Below are 13757 nucleotides of genomic sequence, written 5' to 3' on the forward strand. Positions count from 1 at the left end.
TGTTAGGTGATTGGAGGTATGTTATAAATGCATCCTCAGGGAGGAAATCCAATGAAGTTAAGTGTGCGATGGGGCAGAAGATCGTCATCAAATACTTAAGTTGCAACACCACCTGCATGAGCAGGCATTGTCCGCCCACACACAGAAACTTCTCATTTGCAGAGAAGACTGCTTCTCCATCTGTAAATGGCTCAAGTGGGGGCTCTTCCTAAATTCAGAAAACTATGAGTTTTGGCTAAATGAAATAAACAAACCTTTACATGAGTGCCAGCTAATTGTCTTCCCCTGCCTTTCAATGCCATCAAATTTTAAACCTGAATATATTGGTTTTTTCTTGATTCCAATCAGAGCTGACATCACGTGAACATTCGAACAACCCTTTCAAAGTGCACTGGCATGAGCAGACAGGGATGCCAAAAATTTAACTGAATTACACCAAGGATGTAGTGATGCAGACTGGATTTTCCCAGCCTTGGCCAACATGGTGGTTTTGGGTTGGCACTGTTTCTAGAGCTTTGTTCTGGCTCTGGGTTGTCATGGGCCCAAACAACTTTGAGATTCAGGTCTTTTGGAGGCTTTCTGTAGCATCTATCAGATCTTTGGAGATTCAAGACCACACTTCAGTACCAGAATTTCCCAGTTCCCTCTTGGATGACCTGAGGCCACAGGGAACTGGGAACAATTTGGCTCAGGGCCGACTACTCTGGCCCATCCAATTCCTGGACACCTAAATTTAGGGCTGGCATTTTGAGGTGAAAATCCACTATAGTTTCTCCCTTTTCATCCCACTGACTGTCGGGGACAATGAATAAAATTGGTATCTTCTTTTATCACAGCTCAGTTCTCTAATATACCAGGCTAAGCCCTTGCTTTTTATTTAATTTGAAAATGAGTCAGTAAGTATAAACAGGCATGTCTGATGTGATGAGATTTTTAGAAAGGAAATATTTACATATCTATTCTAAGTAAATTTTTTTGTTACCTTTAAATTGCCATTAGTAATAGGTGATTCACTATTACATAGGATTTTTACATTCAATTCCTTCTTTGTATATGCAGGCGAAACAACAGGATTTAGCCATTTAACACAATGCAAGGAGCAGGAGTACATTAAGAAACAAAGCTCTAGAAACCTACTAGTTCTTAAATAAGTGGTTTAAATTCTTATATATTGGGCCCCCAGAGTGAATCATTGTGTTCCTACTAGTGATACTATGTTCAAGTGTGCCTTTTCCTTTTTTAAAAGTTCTCAGGCATTATTCCAGAATTTCTGGGGAGTGGTGAGGTGGAGTAAAGGATTGTAGTTAACATTTTCATTTGGTGGAAAAAACAGTCATCTAATAAAAGAAATCAATCTTCCAGATTCAAAGTAACTTCAGAATTTTATGTTTAGGAATTACCCATGAGCGTAATTAATCCTATTTAGAACAATTTCTTAACTTTAGAATACTTGTGTGCAGGGAAGATTTATTTACCCGTCCAGATTTCAGTTAAGTTAAATTTTGCCTGGTTTGTTTAAATTAGTAGAAAAGCAAACCATTTATTTATTCTTTTAAAAATAAGAGCTGATTTGACATAGATTGTGTCTGATGCTAGATTGGCTTGGAATCACTTTAAGTGATCACCTAGTTTGATAACTACTTATAGGAGCTGGTTTTACATAAGCAATTCAATGAGACTTTGGAAAAAACTAACATCCCTTTTTCTTTTTTTATAACAGCTATCCTGTAATAACACTCACTGCAAAATAAATAAATAAATAAAATGGTTCTACTATTCTGAAGATCATACTGTAAGGGGAAAAAAATCCTCTAATACCAAGTACTATACTGAATATTTTAATATCTAAATTATAATGCAACCACACTTTAAAAACCTGCCTGCCAAAATAAATATATTTTTTCTACTTTTATCTTATTAAAAATATTATATCTACTCTAGAAACTGTTACTTGGGGGAATTCATCAAATACTATTCCATTTTCAAATTTTTGTTTCATAGTTTATTTTCATAACATTTCAGATGAGTTTACGCAGTAACTAAGATGATTGAACGGTGCAAATTTGCTGAAACACTGATGTCGGGTTTATACCATGCCAAACATCTAGATTTAGAAACATATTAAGACATGACTCACTGTTGCATGATTTCCTATATAGTATGAGTCAAACCATGTTTCCTGGATAAAAGTGTAGATGCATGAGTTTTGCTAAAACACAGTCATCTTATCAAGTAGATGTTAGTCACAGCCTCATCATGAGCAATAGAGGAGTTTCAGGGTTTATTGAGAATTGACCAGATTTTTCAGTTTTTAATTCTAATATTCAGCTACAGACATAGCCACATTTCCCCTCCCTGGAAATAGAATGAAGAGTATTAATCAGAATTTGAGACTCTCTTAATAGCCTATTATTTCTTGTTGAGAGGAAAATTCCAAAAGTGTTCTTGATTACTCTTAGCACAATGGACATTATAAAATAAATAACCAAATACTTTGACACACAGCTTCTAAAGGACTAGTAAAAAGGTGACGTTAACCAGCTGAGCCTTCTTCACACATAATACCGTGGTGACCAGAGAGACCTCCCATATACACAAATAGGACGGTACAAAGTGCCTGTGATTTCCAAATTCATTGGCCAGACAAAGGGTTTGTTCAGCAACACAAGACACCAGTCTTAGTCGCTTCCAAGTACTGCCTTCGTAGAGGAGACACCCGAAGTTTCATCTGGTCTGACTGCACACTGCGTGTTTATAACGACAGTAGCGTAGAAGATTAAAATAGAAAACACAGTAACTATTTAGGGTTTTAAACAAATTACAAAACCACATGCTTTCTCACTCAACAGGAAAGCTTAAATCAAAAGGCAACTGGATCCTCAAAGCAGTTGGTTTTTCCTCCAAAGCCCAACCTCATTGACCTGCTCATGGAGGGTAGGTCTTATAGATCCTTCCAACACCTTCCATGAAGTGCCTTGTCAGCACCTCTGTAGCCCCAATCTATCGCTGAGAGGTTTGTTCACTCTGTTTTATTAGGGTGGCGTTGTTGGATTTGTAAACTTACTTTTTTCATTTCTCCAAGCAGCCATTTCAAAATGATCTTCCAGATGCTGGCTAATGAAGCACTTCTTAACTATTGTCGACAAAGGTCAATCTACTTACTGGCATTGGACTGTAGAGAACAGGAAGTTGGTGTTGCATCTTGTGTTCTTAATGAAACCCGACAACAGAGGACTGAACGCATTAGTCTCAGAACAGGAGGCCTAAGGATGGCAAAGACCCAAGGGTCAATTATTGAATTGATTGATAAAAATCTAAGAGCTTGGAGGTCCCACTTGTTTTTTTGGGCGGTTTCATCCATATATGCAAAAATCTGTAAGAAGCAAAAAGGAAAAATGATATTAGTTTTATATTGTAGCAGTGGACAGGCTTGGAGCATGTGCAATTTCTTAAGAGCAAAATGGGTTTTTTTTGTGTACCAGGGGTGTTGACAGATGGGTAGCAAAATCTCAGTTTTCTTCCATATGTTTATTCCTGACAAAAACTCTGAAATATAAGTATTGTCTCCTTTTGACAGACGAGGAAGTGAACTTCAGGAGAGGTAATAACAATATGTTACATTTACGTCCAAATATTTAATCTGATTTAATTATCACAGTTCAGTGAGAAAAGGTACCCAGAGCATGGGTTCTGGACATGGGACTGCCTGGGTTTCAATCCTGGCTCCATATATAGCTTTGGAACCACAGGAAAGAACACTAACCTCTTTGTGCCTCAGTTACTACATCTTTAAAATGGGTGATAATGATAGCAATACTACTTCTTAGGTTTGTTGGGAAGATGACAGGAAGTAGTATGTGTACACTATTTAAAACAGTGCTTGCTCAGTAAGGACCCCACAATGTTGTCCATATCTCCAGATTACCAGTGAGGACACTGACATGAGAGAAGTTAGGTGACTTGCCCAAGTTCCCAGGCCACTTAGTTGGCAGACTCAGGACATAAATTACAACTTCCTTGACACTAGTTAGTAAAGGGCTCAACCTTGGGCTACATTCAGATAGCCAAAACAAAGGCCTTTAGAACAATGTTCTAAATACTGGAAACGTGACATATTTTGCACGCTGACTAATGTTTTCAAACAGGTATACCAGCTCTCATCTGATTCCTTATGTATTTTGGGATCAATGCAACTTTTTGGTAAGATTGAAAGGAATAGAACAGGACATGCTTGATAACGATCAAACACTTCACATAGCTTACAGAAAAGAGGAAAACAAATGGAAAGAAATCACACCCAGTCTTTTTTTGTCTTTTTTTTTAAGATTTATTTGAGAGAGAAAGAGAGTGAACACAGGAGCAGGGGTCTGGGGAGAGGGAGAAGGAGAAGCAGACTCCCCACTGAGCAGGGAGCCTGCCTCAGGGCTGGATCCCCAAACCCTGGGATCATGACCAGAGCTGAAGGCAGATGCTTAACCGACTGAGCCACCCGGGCGCCCCTCATACCCAATCTTTGAAACCAATTCTTTATAATGTTCTAGGGACTTTCTTACCAGTGGGAGTGAGTTAGAGAGCTACAACTTCATTCCTCCACAGTCCTTTCCCAGAAAAAGGAATGGTTTATTTCCTTTTCCCCTGGTACTTATTCTGCAGGCATCTGGCAACTGGTTCTACAAAGCGAATTGCAGGGAAGGAGAAGAGTAGTCATCTTTGGGTTGCTTATGTTAGCATAAGAGTGGGAAGGTTTGGCAGCCACAGGTGTTTATGCCAAGAATCTTGGAATAGGGGATGGAGGAGAGACTTGGCGCATGAGCAAGGAAAAAGAAGTGATGGTGGATTTCCCTGATTTATACAGAGAAGAGGAAAGTTAGGTGGGAATATGCAATGGAGCAATCATTTTCTTGTCAGCCAAACTATTTTGGCTGAGAAATATACAGTGCTTATATGGTATGTCTAAGGAGCGATTTGGGAGTTTAGAAATTCAGGATAAGAGCGTACAAAAGTCTGATAGATTCAAGTATATTAGTTACTACACAAACAACTGACACTCTGTTGGACAAAAAGTCTGTAGCAGAGTTTATGATCGAGCTTCACCAAAGCATGCGATGACAGTGAATTGGGCAGCCATCCTGGGCGGTGTGGCGAGGGTTTAGTGCTCCGGCGTCACACATGGAGACGAGTCGGGTTTTCAGTGGTGAATGACCTGTACGGTATCATCGCTCCTGATCTCGTTAGAGTGACAGAGCAATGAGAAGTGAAAAATGGTTTTAGAGGATGAAGCAATTCTGTACTATTTGTTTCCTTTCCTTTTTGTCCACTATACTGGGTAATTTTTAGAAATGCTTAAAATTTGCATCTCAGAAGTTAGCAAAGATTTTATAGAAGGCAATTTATTCTTTTGACGCTGGGAAAAGCGACCCTTGAAGTTTCTGATGTAAGTTTTGTCTTTTCCGACCTCCCCATTTTTCCCCCTTTGGTTCTTGCCTCTTGCCTAGAGTTCACAGTTTTTGATATTGTGGATACTTGGGTTTGTTTTTGATTGTGAAATACACACAGCATAAAATCTACCATTTTAACCATTTTCAAGTGTATCATCAGTGACATTAGTATATATATATTGTTGTGCAACTGTATTGTCTATGTTTTTTGTTTTCTGTATATCAAGATGCTTTGACATCTTAAAAGCTTTCTGGCAGGGAAGAGACTGCCCCTCCCCAGGGCTACATTCTTAAGAACAGCCCAGGGCTCCCCTGAAGCAGTCCTTTGATATGCACAGTAATCAAGCCGGGGGGGCCCCTCCATCTGGCCCTATATCCCAGGAGGCAATATTCCTCTGTAAAGGCCCAGGTTGTCCTCCTGCTTCTGTCCCTTCTGCCTCCGGACCCACACTACTGTTTTCCCTTGTGGCCCTGGTGTTGGCCCTGGTGTTGTGCACAGGACCTGTCAGTATGACAAACTTTATTTTCCTGAGCCTCTCCCGTGCTCCTCTGGTGGCCGCCCCTGACTGGCCATCAGGTAAAAGAACACAGACTACATCACCACCATCCTTCTCCAGAATCTTTTTTTCATCACCCCAAACTGAAACCCAATAACTCCACATTCCCCTCTCCTTCCAGCTGATCCTAGACTTTAATTAAAGGCTGACCCAATTGATAGGTCAGTTAATGAGTGATGTTTCAGTGAGATTCCGGAATTCAGCTTCGGAGGCTGATAGAACTTAAACACGTTTTTGCCTACACTACTAATCAATTTGCTATGAGAAAAATCTAAACAAGTTAGTTTTAAGTTCTTAGGATAGGCTCACTCTATAGGGCTTTGCTAAGAATATAGAGTTTGTTTTGATACCTACAAAGTGGTATGGATGAAAATCTGTGTTCTTTAGATTCAACTTCTATGATGATATAGAATCCTTTCAGCCTCCCGTGGAAAATTTCATCTTGGCTCCGGCCGGGGCACTGTTCTTCTGAGCTACTTCCCTACTGTTAATGCAACTCCATTGTGGTTTCAGAACGTTAGAGCAGATGAGAACTTTATTTGGTTGTTCATTGAAATCACCTGAGGATTGTTAAAACTACTCTGATGGCTTGCTCCCACCCCCAGAGACTCTGATATAATTAATCTGGGCTGTAACATGGGTATCAAGGATTTTAAATCAACCTGGGTGATTCTAACCTGCAGCCAAGGTTGAGAACCTCTGTTTTAGAACCTTTATCCAACACCTGAAAGAGTTTAAAATTATTCATTTATCACACTTAAAAATAAAAGACCCACTTAGGGCCTGGTCAAACAAATGACGTTGAGCTTCCAGAATCCAATTTCTGATCATTAATATGCAATCTGATTTTCCTTTGGAAGTTGAACCCTATGCAGATAGCAGTTAATATTTACTGAAGACCTCTGTGTGTCAGGCATGGGGCTAAGCAATTTGTAGGCCTTATTCTGTTTAATCCTTACACCAACTTGCAAAATATTATTATTCCTATTTTAGCAAAGAGGAAATCAGGGCCTAGAAGATTAGTTACCATGCCCCAAATCACACTCCAGGTAAGTAGGGAAGCCACAGAACCACACTCCCAAGCAGTGGGACCAGAACTTGCCTTTTAGCCACCACACACTCTGCCAACTTCTACATAAAAAGCTTGTGATGCGGGGCACATGGGTGGCGCAGTCGGTTAAGCGTCTGCCTTCAGAGTCCTGGGATCATGCCCCTTGTCCAGGCTCGATGCTCAGTGGGGAGCCTGCTTCTCCCCCTCCCTCTGCTGCTCCCTTGCTTGTGCTCTCTCTCTCAAATAAATATATAAAATCTTAAATAAAAAAAAAAAGGCCTGTGATGTAAAGTCTCACGTGAAGTTCACCACTAACTGATATGGTTTCATAAGAGCCTTGTTTGCAAAGGTGTCACAAAGGTTTGTGGGTATGACTGTTCTTGTTTATCAACTTAAAAACCACGGCTGTATCTACTTGTCTTTCTTTGGGGCTTTTCTTTCCTTCACACTTTTTTTTTGGTAATCTACATGATATGTCTGCATAGTGCTACATATGTATAATTTATATATATGTATAAATATATTGGATGTTTACTAAAAGATTTTATTTAAAAATTTTTTTTCACTTGTATTTTTTATTTAAATTCAATTAATTAACATATAATATTATTAGCTTCAGAGGTAGAGGTCAGCGATTCGTAAGTCTTAATCAAGAGTCGGATGCTCAATCGACTGAGCCACCCAGGCACCCCTCTTTCCTCCACACTTTGCACAGTTAAATTGCAGGCAGAGATTATTATATGTTTACCTGCCTTGTGAAAGACATTTGGGTGTCCTGGCTATGGCTTTATATAATCCATTCTTTTTTTTTTTTTAAGATTTTATTTATTTATTTGACAGAGAGAGAGAGAGCACAAGCAGGGGGAGGAACAGAGGGAGAGGGAGAAGCAGGCTTCCTGCTGAGCAAGGAGCCCGATGCGGGGCTCGATCCCAGGATCCTGGGATCATGACCTGAGCCAAAGGCAGATGCTTAACCAACTGAGCCACCCAGGTGCCCCTATATAATCCCTTCTTTAAAAAACTTTTGGTGTCAGCTATACTTCAAAAAAAAATTTTTTTTAAACAAAAAACTTTTGGGGGGACAGTATTTTCCAGGTATATGATGTTTTAAAGAAATCCCTTCCCCCAAATCCCAGGTGCTTTGTGGTGGAGGGAACAGGAGCCTCTGTCCCTTTGAGGAAAGACTGGGGCATAGATAGGGCTCCAGCACCAAAGAGTGTTCCCTGCATTGTGCTTCCAGTAACCCCAGGGCTGGAAACAAAGAGAGTTAATGCTAAAGTTTAGAGCTCTGGGCTTGTATATTCCAGGCTCATGGCTCTTAATTCTTAAAAAAAAATGATGGGCACACTGGAACATCTACCCAGAACTCATATAAACACAAGATTTTGCAAATGATTTCAAAGTGATCCAGGTGCTGTCCATGGAATTCAGGAAGAACCCTGGTCCACGGGAAGTTTTGGCTTGCCCAAATGCACTTTCCCTATTCCTGGCCCTTCCCATCACCCATATGTCCTAACTGCAGAAGACTTCAGTCTAGTGTTCTGTTAGAGGGGGGCAATTTTAGGCAGCAAATTATTCTGAGAAGAATGAAGCTTGGTATATATTGGTCATATAAACTGAGGCACAGTGGATGTGAGATCAAGATAAGGGTGGAGTTTGGTGGTCAGAAGCTACAAAATAGAGGACAGGAGAAGCGAATGGAAACCGAGCAGACCAAGTTGCAAATTAACTGGGTCTTAAACCTTAAGGTGGAAAGAAACTTGTCTTCCTAAACACCATGTTTCTGGAGATCAGTCCCTCACCATTTCTATCCTATCCTATTCCATTCCATTCCTTTAAAAAAAAAAAAAAGATTTTATTTATTTATGAGACAGAGAGAGAGCAAGCATGATCAGGGGAGGGGCAGAAGGAGGGGGACGCAGACTCCCTGCTGAGCAGGAAGCCTGATGCGAGACTCATCCTAGGACCCCAGATCATGACCTGAGCCCAAGGCAGACCCTTTATTTTTAACTTAATACTGTGACGGGCTCTTGACATGCCAAAGAAAGAAACACCATCCTTAAAAGCTGTTTTTCTTTATCACAACCACCATTTTATAATGGCAAAGGAAAAGGTGTCAAATGAAAACACTCATATAGAGGAACGTTCTCTTAAAAGGTCACGTGTCTTAAAATGATTTCACCAATCCCCAAGCATACCATTGGTGATGCAGAAATGATAAAAGGATTTCCCATAGTTCATGGATATAACTTAAAATATTACCAAGCAAATTCACTGTGGTTATGCATGAAGAGTTCTGAATTTCTCTTTTATCCCTACTAGAACGGTGGTATTTTCCATGTACATAAACAACAAATTTCATAAAAGTTTTACAACCCCCATTCATGTTACATTTTACATGAAGAGTTCCAGGAATGAACAGGAAACTCCAGCACTGTTTACTTGAGTTTGTTCTGTATTTTGAAGATCATATTTCCACTAATCAGGTTTGCCTAGAAATTACAGCCCTAAAGAATTTCTAAAGATGAAAACAGTTTTAGAATGAGGCAATGGTTCACTTTTGAAATTTTGGAACTGAATAAAATATTCTAATGGCAAGTAGAAAGCAGTTTAAAATGACCAGCAGCTGTCCACAGCTATTGGCAAAGTAGTGACCAAGTAACTTGACGTGGGTTGGAAATTAAAACACAAACAGTATCTGAGGCAAGAATGGAGGTCTGATATAATTTCTGTGTTCTGTTCCATTTCAGGAAAAAAGTTTCTATTTATCTCTGTGAAATGGTGGCAACAGCTGATCAACATAAGGAGGAATTCATTAATTTATACACTATCCCTTTAGTACATAAACAGTTTGGAATATGTTGTTGGTCCCATGCATGATTTCATATTGGGCAGCCAAATTAATGCCATTTCCTAACGACAACAGAGGTTTTTTGGGGTTTTTTTTATCACATAAGAAATGTTTTATGTGTAACAACAGAAGATTTTATGTGAGGGGTAATCTGATTATTTCTTAATTTAGACCAGTATTTATATTAGCCAATCTCCTTAAATCTCAGTGTCAGCCTTTCAATTCATAGGACTGTGGAGAAGAAAGAAAGGAACCGCATACTTGGCCCCAGCTCAGGCCCCTTGATGGCATGGAAAAAAAGGTCTTTGCCATTTTATTTTTAAAGTGAACAAGTTGGGGGGGGGGCACCTGGGTGGCTCGGTCAGTTGAGTGTTGATTCTTGGTTTTGGCTCAGGTCATGATCATAGGGTTGTGGGATCGAGCCCCCCCACCCCACCCCAGTGCTTAACACCGAGTCCACTTGGGATTCTTTCCCCCTCTGCTCCTTCCTCCCCATCCCAACTGGGGTGTGAGTGCTCTCTCGCTCTCTCTCAAATAAATTAATTAATTAATTTAAAAAATCTTAAAAAAAAAAGGCTAACAAGTTGGAATTGAGACAAAATGATCTAGATACTTATAACATCTTCACCATTCCTTTATGAAATCTTTTCACACGTTACCCCTGAAAGAAGTACTTTTTCTCTGATAGTACTGTGGTTGGGAGGGTAGACTCTGTGCATTTTTAAACTGTCTGGCTTTGAATCCCAGCTCTAGCACTCACTAGCTGGGGGACCCAGGGTGTTATTTGCCTCATCTGTAAAACGGAAACAATAATACTATCTATTTTGCAGGTTGTTGTGAAGATAATGGGTTAGTGTACGTAAAAATTAACAGTCAAAAAGTTAGCCATTTTGATGTTGACAATAATGATATTTGAAGGTTGAACTTGACTTCATTACAGGGTGCTGGGTATTTTACATTTCCATAGTTATCACTTCCAAACATTGGAAGTCCCAGTTAGGATGTGTGGAAGACTGGTGTTCTTGGAGGAAGCAGTAATTCTAACCTGCACCCTCCCCCCCTTGGGACAATGCTGACATGAATGGTTCCAGGTTTCCTAAATTTCCCACTCCCCTCCTTCCCTCACTCCTGGATCACTGGAAAAGGCTGGTGCCCCACTGGGTACACAGCTGTGAAATCTCTTTACTGGGCTAGTGGTGTGGCCCACTTTTGAGGGACATAGAAAGCAGCTCTGTTATCCTGAGGAAGAAACAGACAGAGATAGAGTAGATTGCTAGTACTTTCTGGGAACAAGGAAGTCAATTAGTTGGAATAGCTCATTAATAATCACTTTACATTGATTACATTTTGAAGTGAAAATATTTTGGATATATTGGGTTAAATAAAATTACTGATTAATTTTTACCATTTCTTTTTACTTTTTGTTATTTGGCTAATAAAACATTTAAAATTCCATATGTGGCTCAATGTACTTCTATTGGACTGCATATGTTCTGTTGGAGGAACAGGAGAATTTCTGAAGGCCACCACAAGTCTTTGCCTTGTCTAACGGTGTCCCAGTTAGGATGTGTGGAAATGATACCTGCCTTCTGTGGGAGATTGGTGAAGGCCATTTCTGACCACAGTTTTAGTGCGGGCCAAGTAGACGAAAAGGACATGAGGGGAAGGTGTCCCCCCTCCCAGGGCCCATGGCAAGCATTCTGAAATAGCAGAATGTATGCACCAGACAGTAGCTGCAGCTTTGGAATCATCAGGTAAGCCCTCCACGAGATAACCAAAATCAGGATACTACAGTATTTCATAAGGTTTAAAGTGCTGTGCAAATGAAAGGTTCTAACAAGTATCAATAATCTATTGACAAAGTAAAATTAGTCAATGGTCAATGTAAATTTCCTTACTAAAAGTCAACTTGATACTCCCCATTCAAGGTACAGTTCAAATATCTATTTGGGGCCTCGTGAGTTACCAATTCTTCATCTGGATAACATGTCATGTTAGCCCCAAGGCAAGGATCAGTGTGTCTGGCTTTCTGATTATGTTTACCCTAGGTTTCCCCCACTCTTTGGGAATCTTGGCCATGAATCCATGCAGAAGCAAACCTGGGTAATATTTGCTGATAGTGTTAATGCCACTATCATAAAGGGCCCTCATAATCTTCATCTGGCGTCCTCAAGCCATAAACAGGCCATCTAAATAAAAACACAGCTTCAAAGCAAACCTCCTACTCCCCTACTCCTTCTAACCAGACTTCTAGCTCCAAGCCCCTTCCATTTGGCAACTCTGGAGCTGCCCCTGGCTTAATAGTAAATAAAGGGGGAAAATAAATATTCATATAAATGTGTGTGTGTGTGTGTGTGTTTAGACAGGGAGACTTGAAAATCGACATATAGCAAGGATTGAGTTCTCATGATAAAAGGCAAATTGACTTGAAAACAGGGGAACCTGTAGAAAATCACTGCCTTTATGTTTTATAATATATTTATGCAATGAGTTAGTCATGATCAAAGGAGAGACCTTTTCCTCCTGTTGTCTTCCTCTAAAGGGTTTAGGGAATAATAATCCTGTTCACAAGCATGTGGTCCCCTCAGAGCCCATTCCCAAGCTATTTAAGTGGCTGGGGATAGGGGCTATTTTTAATTATACACTCAAGAATCACAGATGAGACTCCAAGAACTGACCTCCCAATTCTCACCAGGCCAAGACCGGCACTGCCCAACTCAGAAAGGGTTTATGGCCTCTAAGTTGGATTCTAAGTTGTTTAGTGGAACTGGAAATGCTTTTTCTCTCATAGATACGTGTTCTGCATCTTTGTCCCGACCCAAAAAAGTTGATTTAACTCCTAACATGACATCAAAAGTTTCTACTAGTAACGCAAAAGAAAGGCGTAGAAGCCATGCCGGTTTCTACATCACAGCCTTTCTGCTGTACAAATGCTCTGGTTCAGGGTGGAATGGAAGAGGCAGGGTCCTGCAGTGCTACCTCAGTTCATAAGGGGGTACCTTATGGATTCAGACCAGCTTCCGCCCTGACGGAGAATGGGGTAGGAGTGTGAGGACAATGGGGACCAGGGAGAAGAGAACATAGCCATGAATCAGTTCACGTAGGAGGACAGGTGTCCTTCCCCACCCCGGAGGAGGAGCATATGAAGATAATCCACAGCAGTGATGGAGGTGGGAAGTATGATAAAGTTACTGCTTTAGTTTCTACAGCTCAGACCTGCTAATGGTAGGCACTGTCTAGCTCTTTCTTTTCTCCAAGACTGTGGCAGGCGGGAGTCACTGCCGACTGCTTACTCCCTGTAGGGTCAGTCTTGTTCTTTTGAAGAGTGGGAAGAGGGGTCGGGCGCCTGGGTGGCTCAGTTGGTTAAGCGACTGCCTTCGGCTCAGGTCATGATCCTGGAGTCCCTGGATAGAGTCCCACATAGGGCTCCCTGCTCGGCAGGGAGTCTGCTTCTCCCTCTGACCCTCCCCCCTCTCATGTGCTCTCTCTCATTCTCTCTCTCTCAGATAAATAAATAAAATCTTAAAAAAAAAAAAAAAGAGTGGGAAGAGGGGCTACCAAAACTCCTCGGCCCCACCATCTGGTAAGAGGCCATGCTCAGACACATCCCAGGCTCTGCTACCTGTGTTACGCCTGGGGAGGCTCAAACTCACAGCGACACGGAACTAACTGCTAAGCTTGCCCCAAACTAGGACAGCATGCCATTCCCAAACCTGGGCTCCTGTCTTCAGTTCCCCGGGACAGCCTCTGGCTTGCTTGGTCATGGAACCAGCTGGACGTGCCTAACTCCCATCCCTGAGATGGACCAGCCATTCCTGTGTGTAGCTTTGTGCTCAGCAAATGGATGACTATAAGCTGAA

At 40.9% G+C, this 13757-nt stretch overlaps 2 protein-coding genes across 3 annotated transcripts in view; both read right to left on the reverse strand.

The window, feature by feature from the left end:
• PTGDR (prostaglandin D2 receptor) overlaps positions 1–13757 on the reverse strand; it is a 168445-nt gene that overhangs the window by 102454 nt on the left and 52234 nt on the right. The window lies entirely within an intron of this gene.
• Positions 1–13757, reverse strand: part of PTGER2 (prostaglandin E receptor 2) — a 119128-nt gene that overhangs the window by 102454 nt on the left and 2917 nt on the right. Inside the window, exon 2 of one of the 2 annotated variants that reach the window (XR_004676971.1) lies at positions 3065–3373. Coding sequence is in view for 1 of the 2 variants with exons in the window: in XM_034992469.1 (XP_034848360.1) it covers positions 3155–3373 (219 nt within the window). In the remaining variant the exon portion in view is untranslated. Of the gene's footprint in view, positions 1–1713; positions 3374–13757 lie in introns of those variants that run through there. The other variant, XM_034992469.1, reaches the window with a different exon arrangement.

Source organism: Mirounga leonina, unplaced genomic scaffold (assembly GCF_011800145.1).
Source record: "Mirounga leonina isolate KUSES-001 unplaced genomic scaffold, KU_Mleo_1.0 Mir_82, whole genome shotgun sequence".
NCBI classification, from domain to species: domain Eukaryota; kingdom Metazoa; phylum Chordata; class Mammalia; order Carnivora; family Phocidae; genus Mirounga; species Mirounga leonina.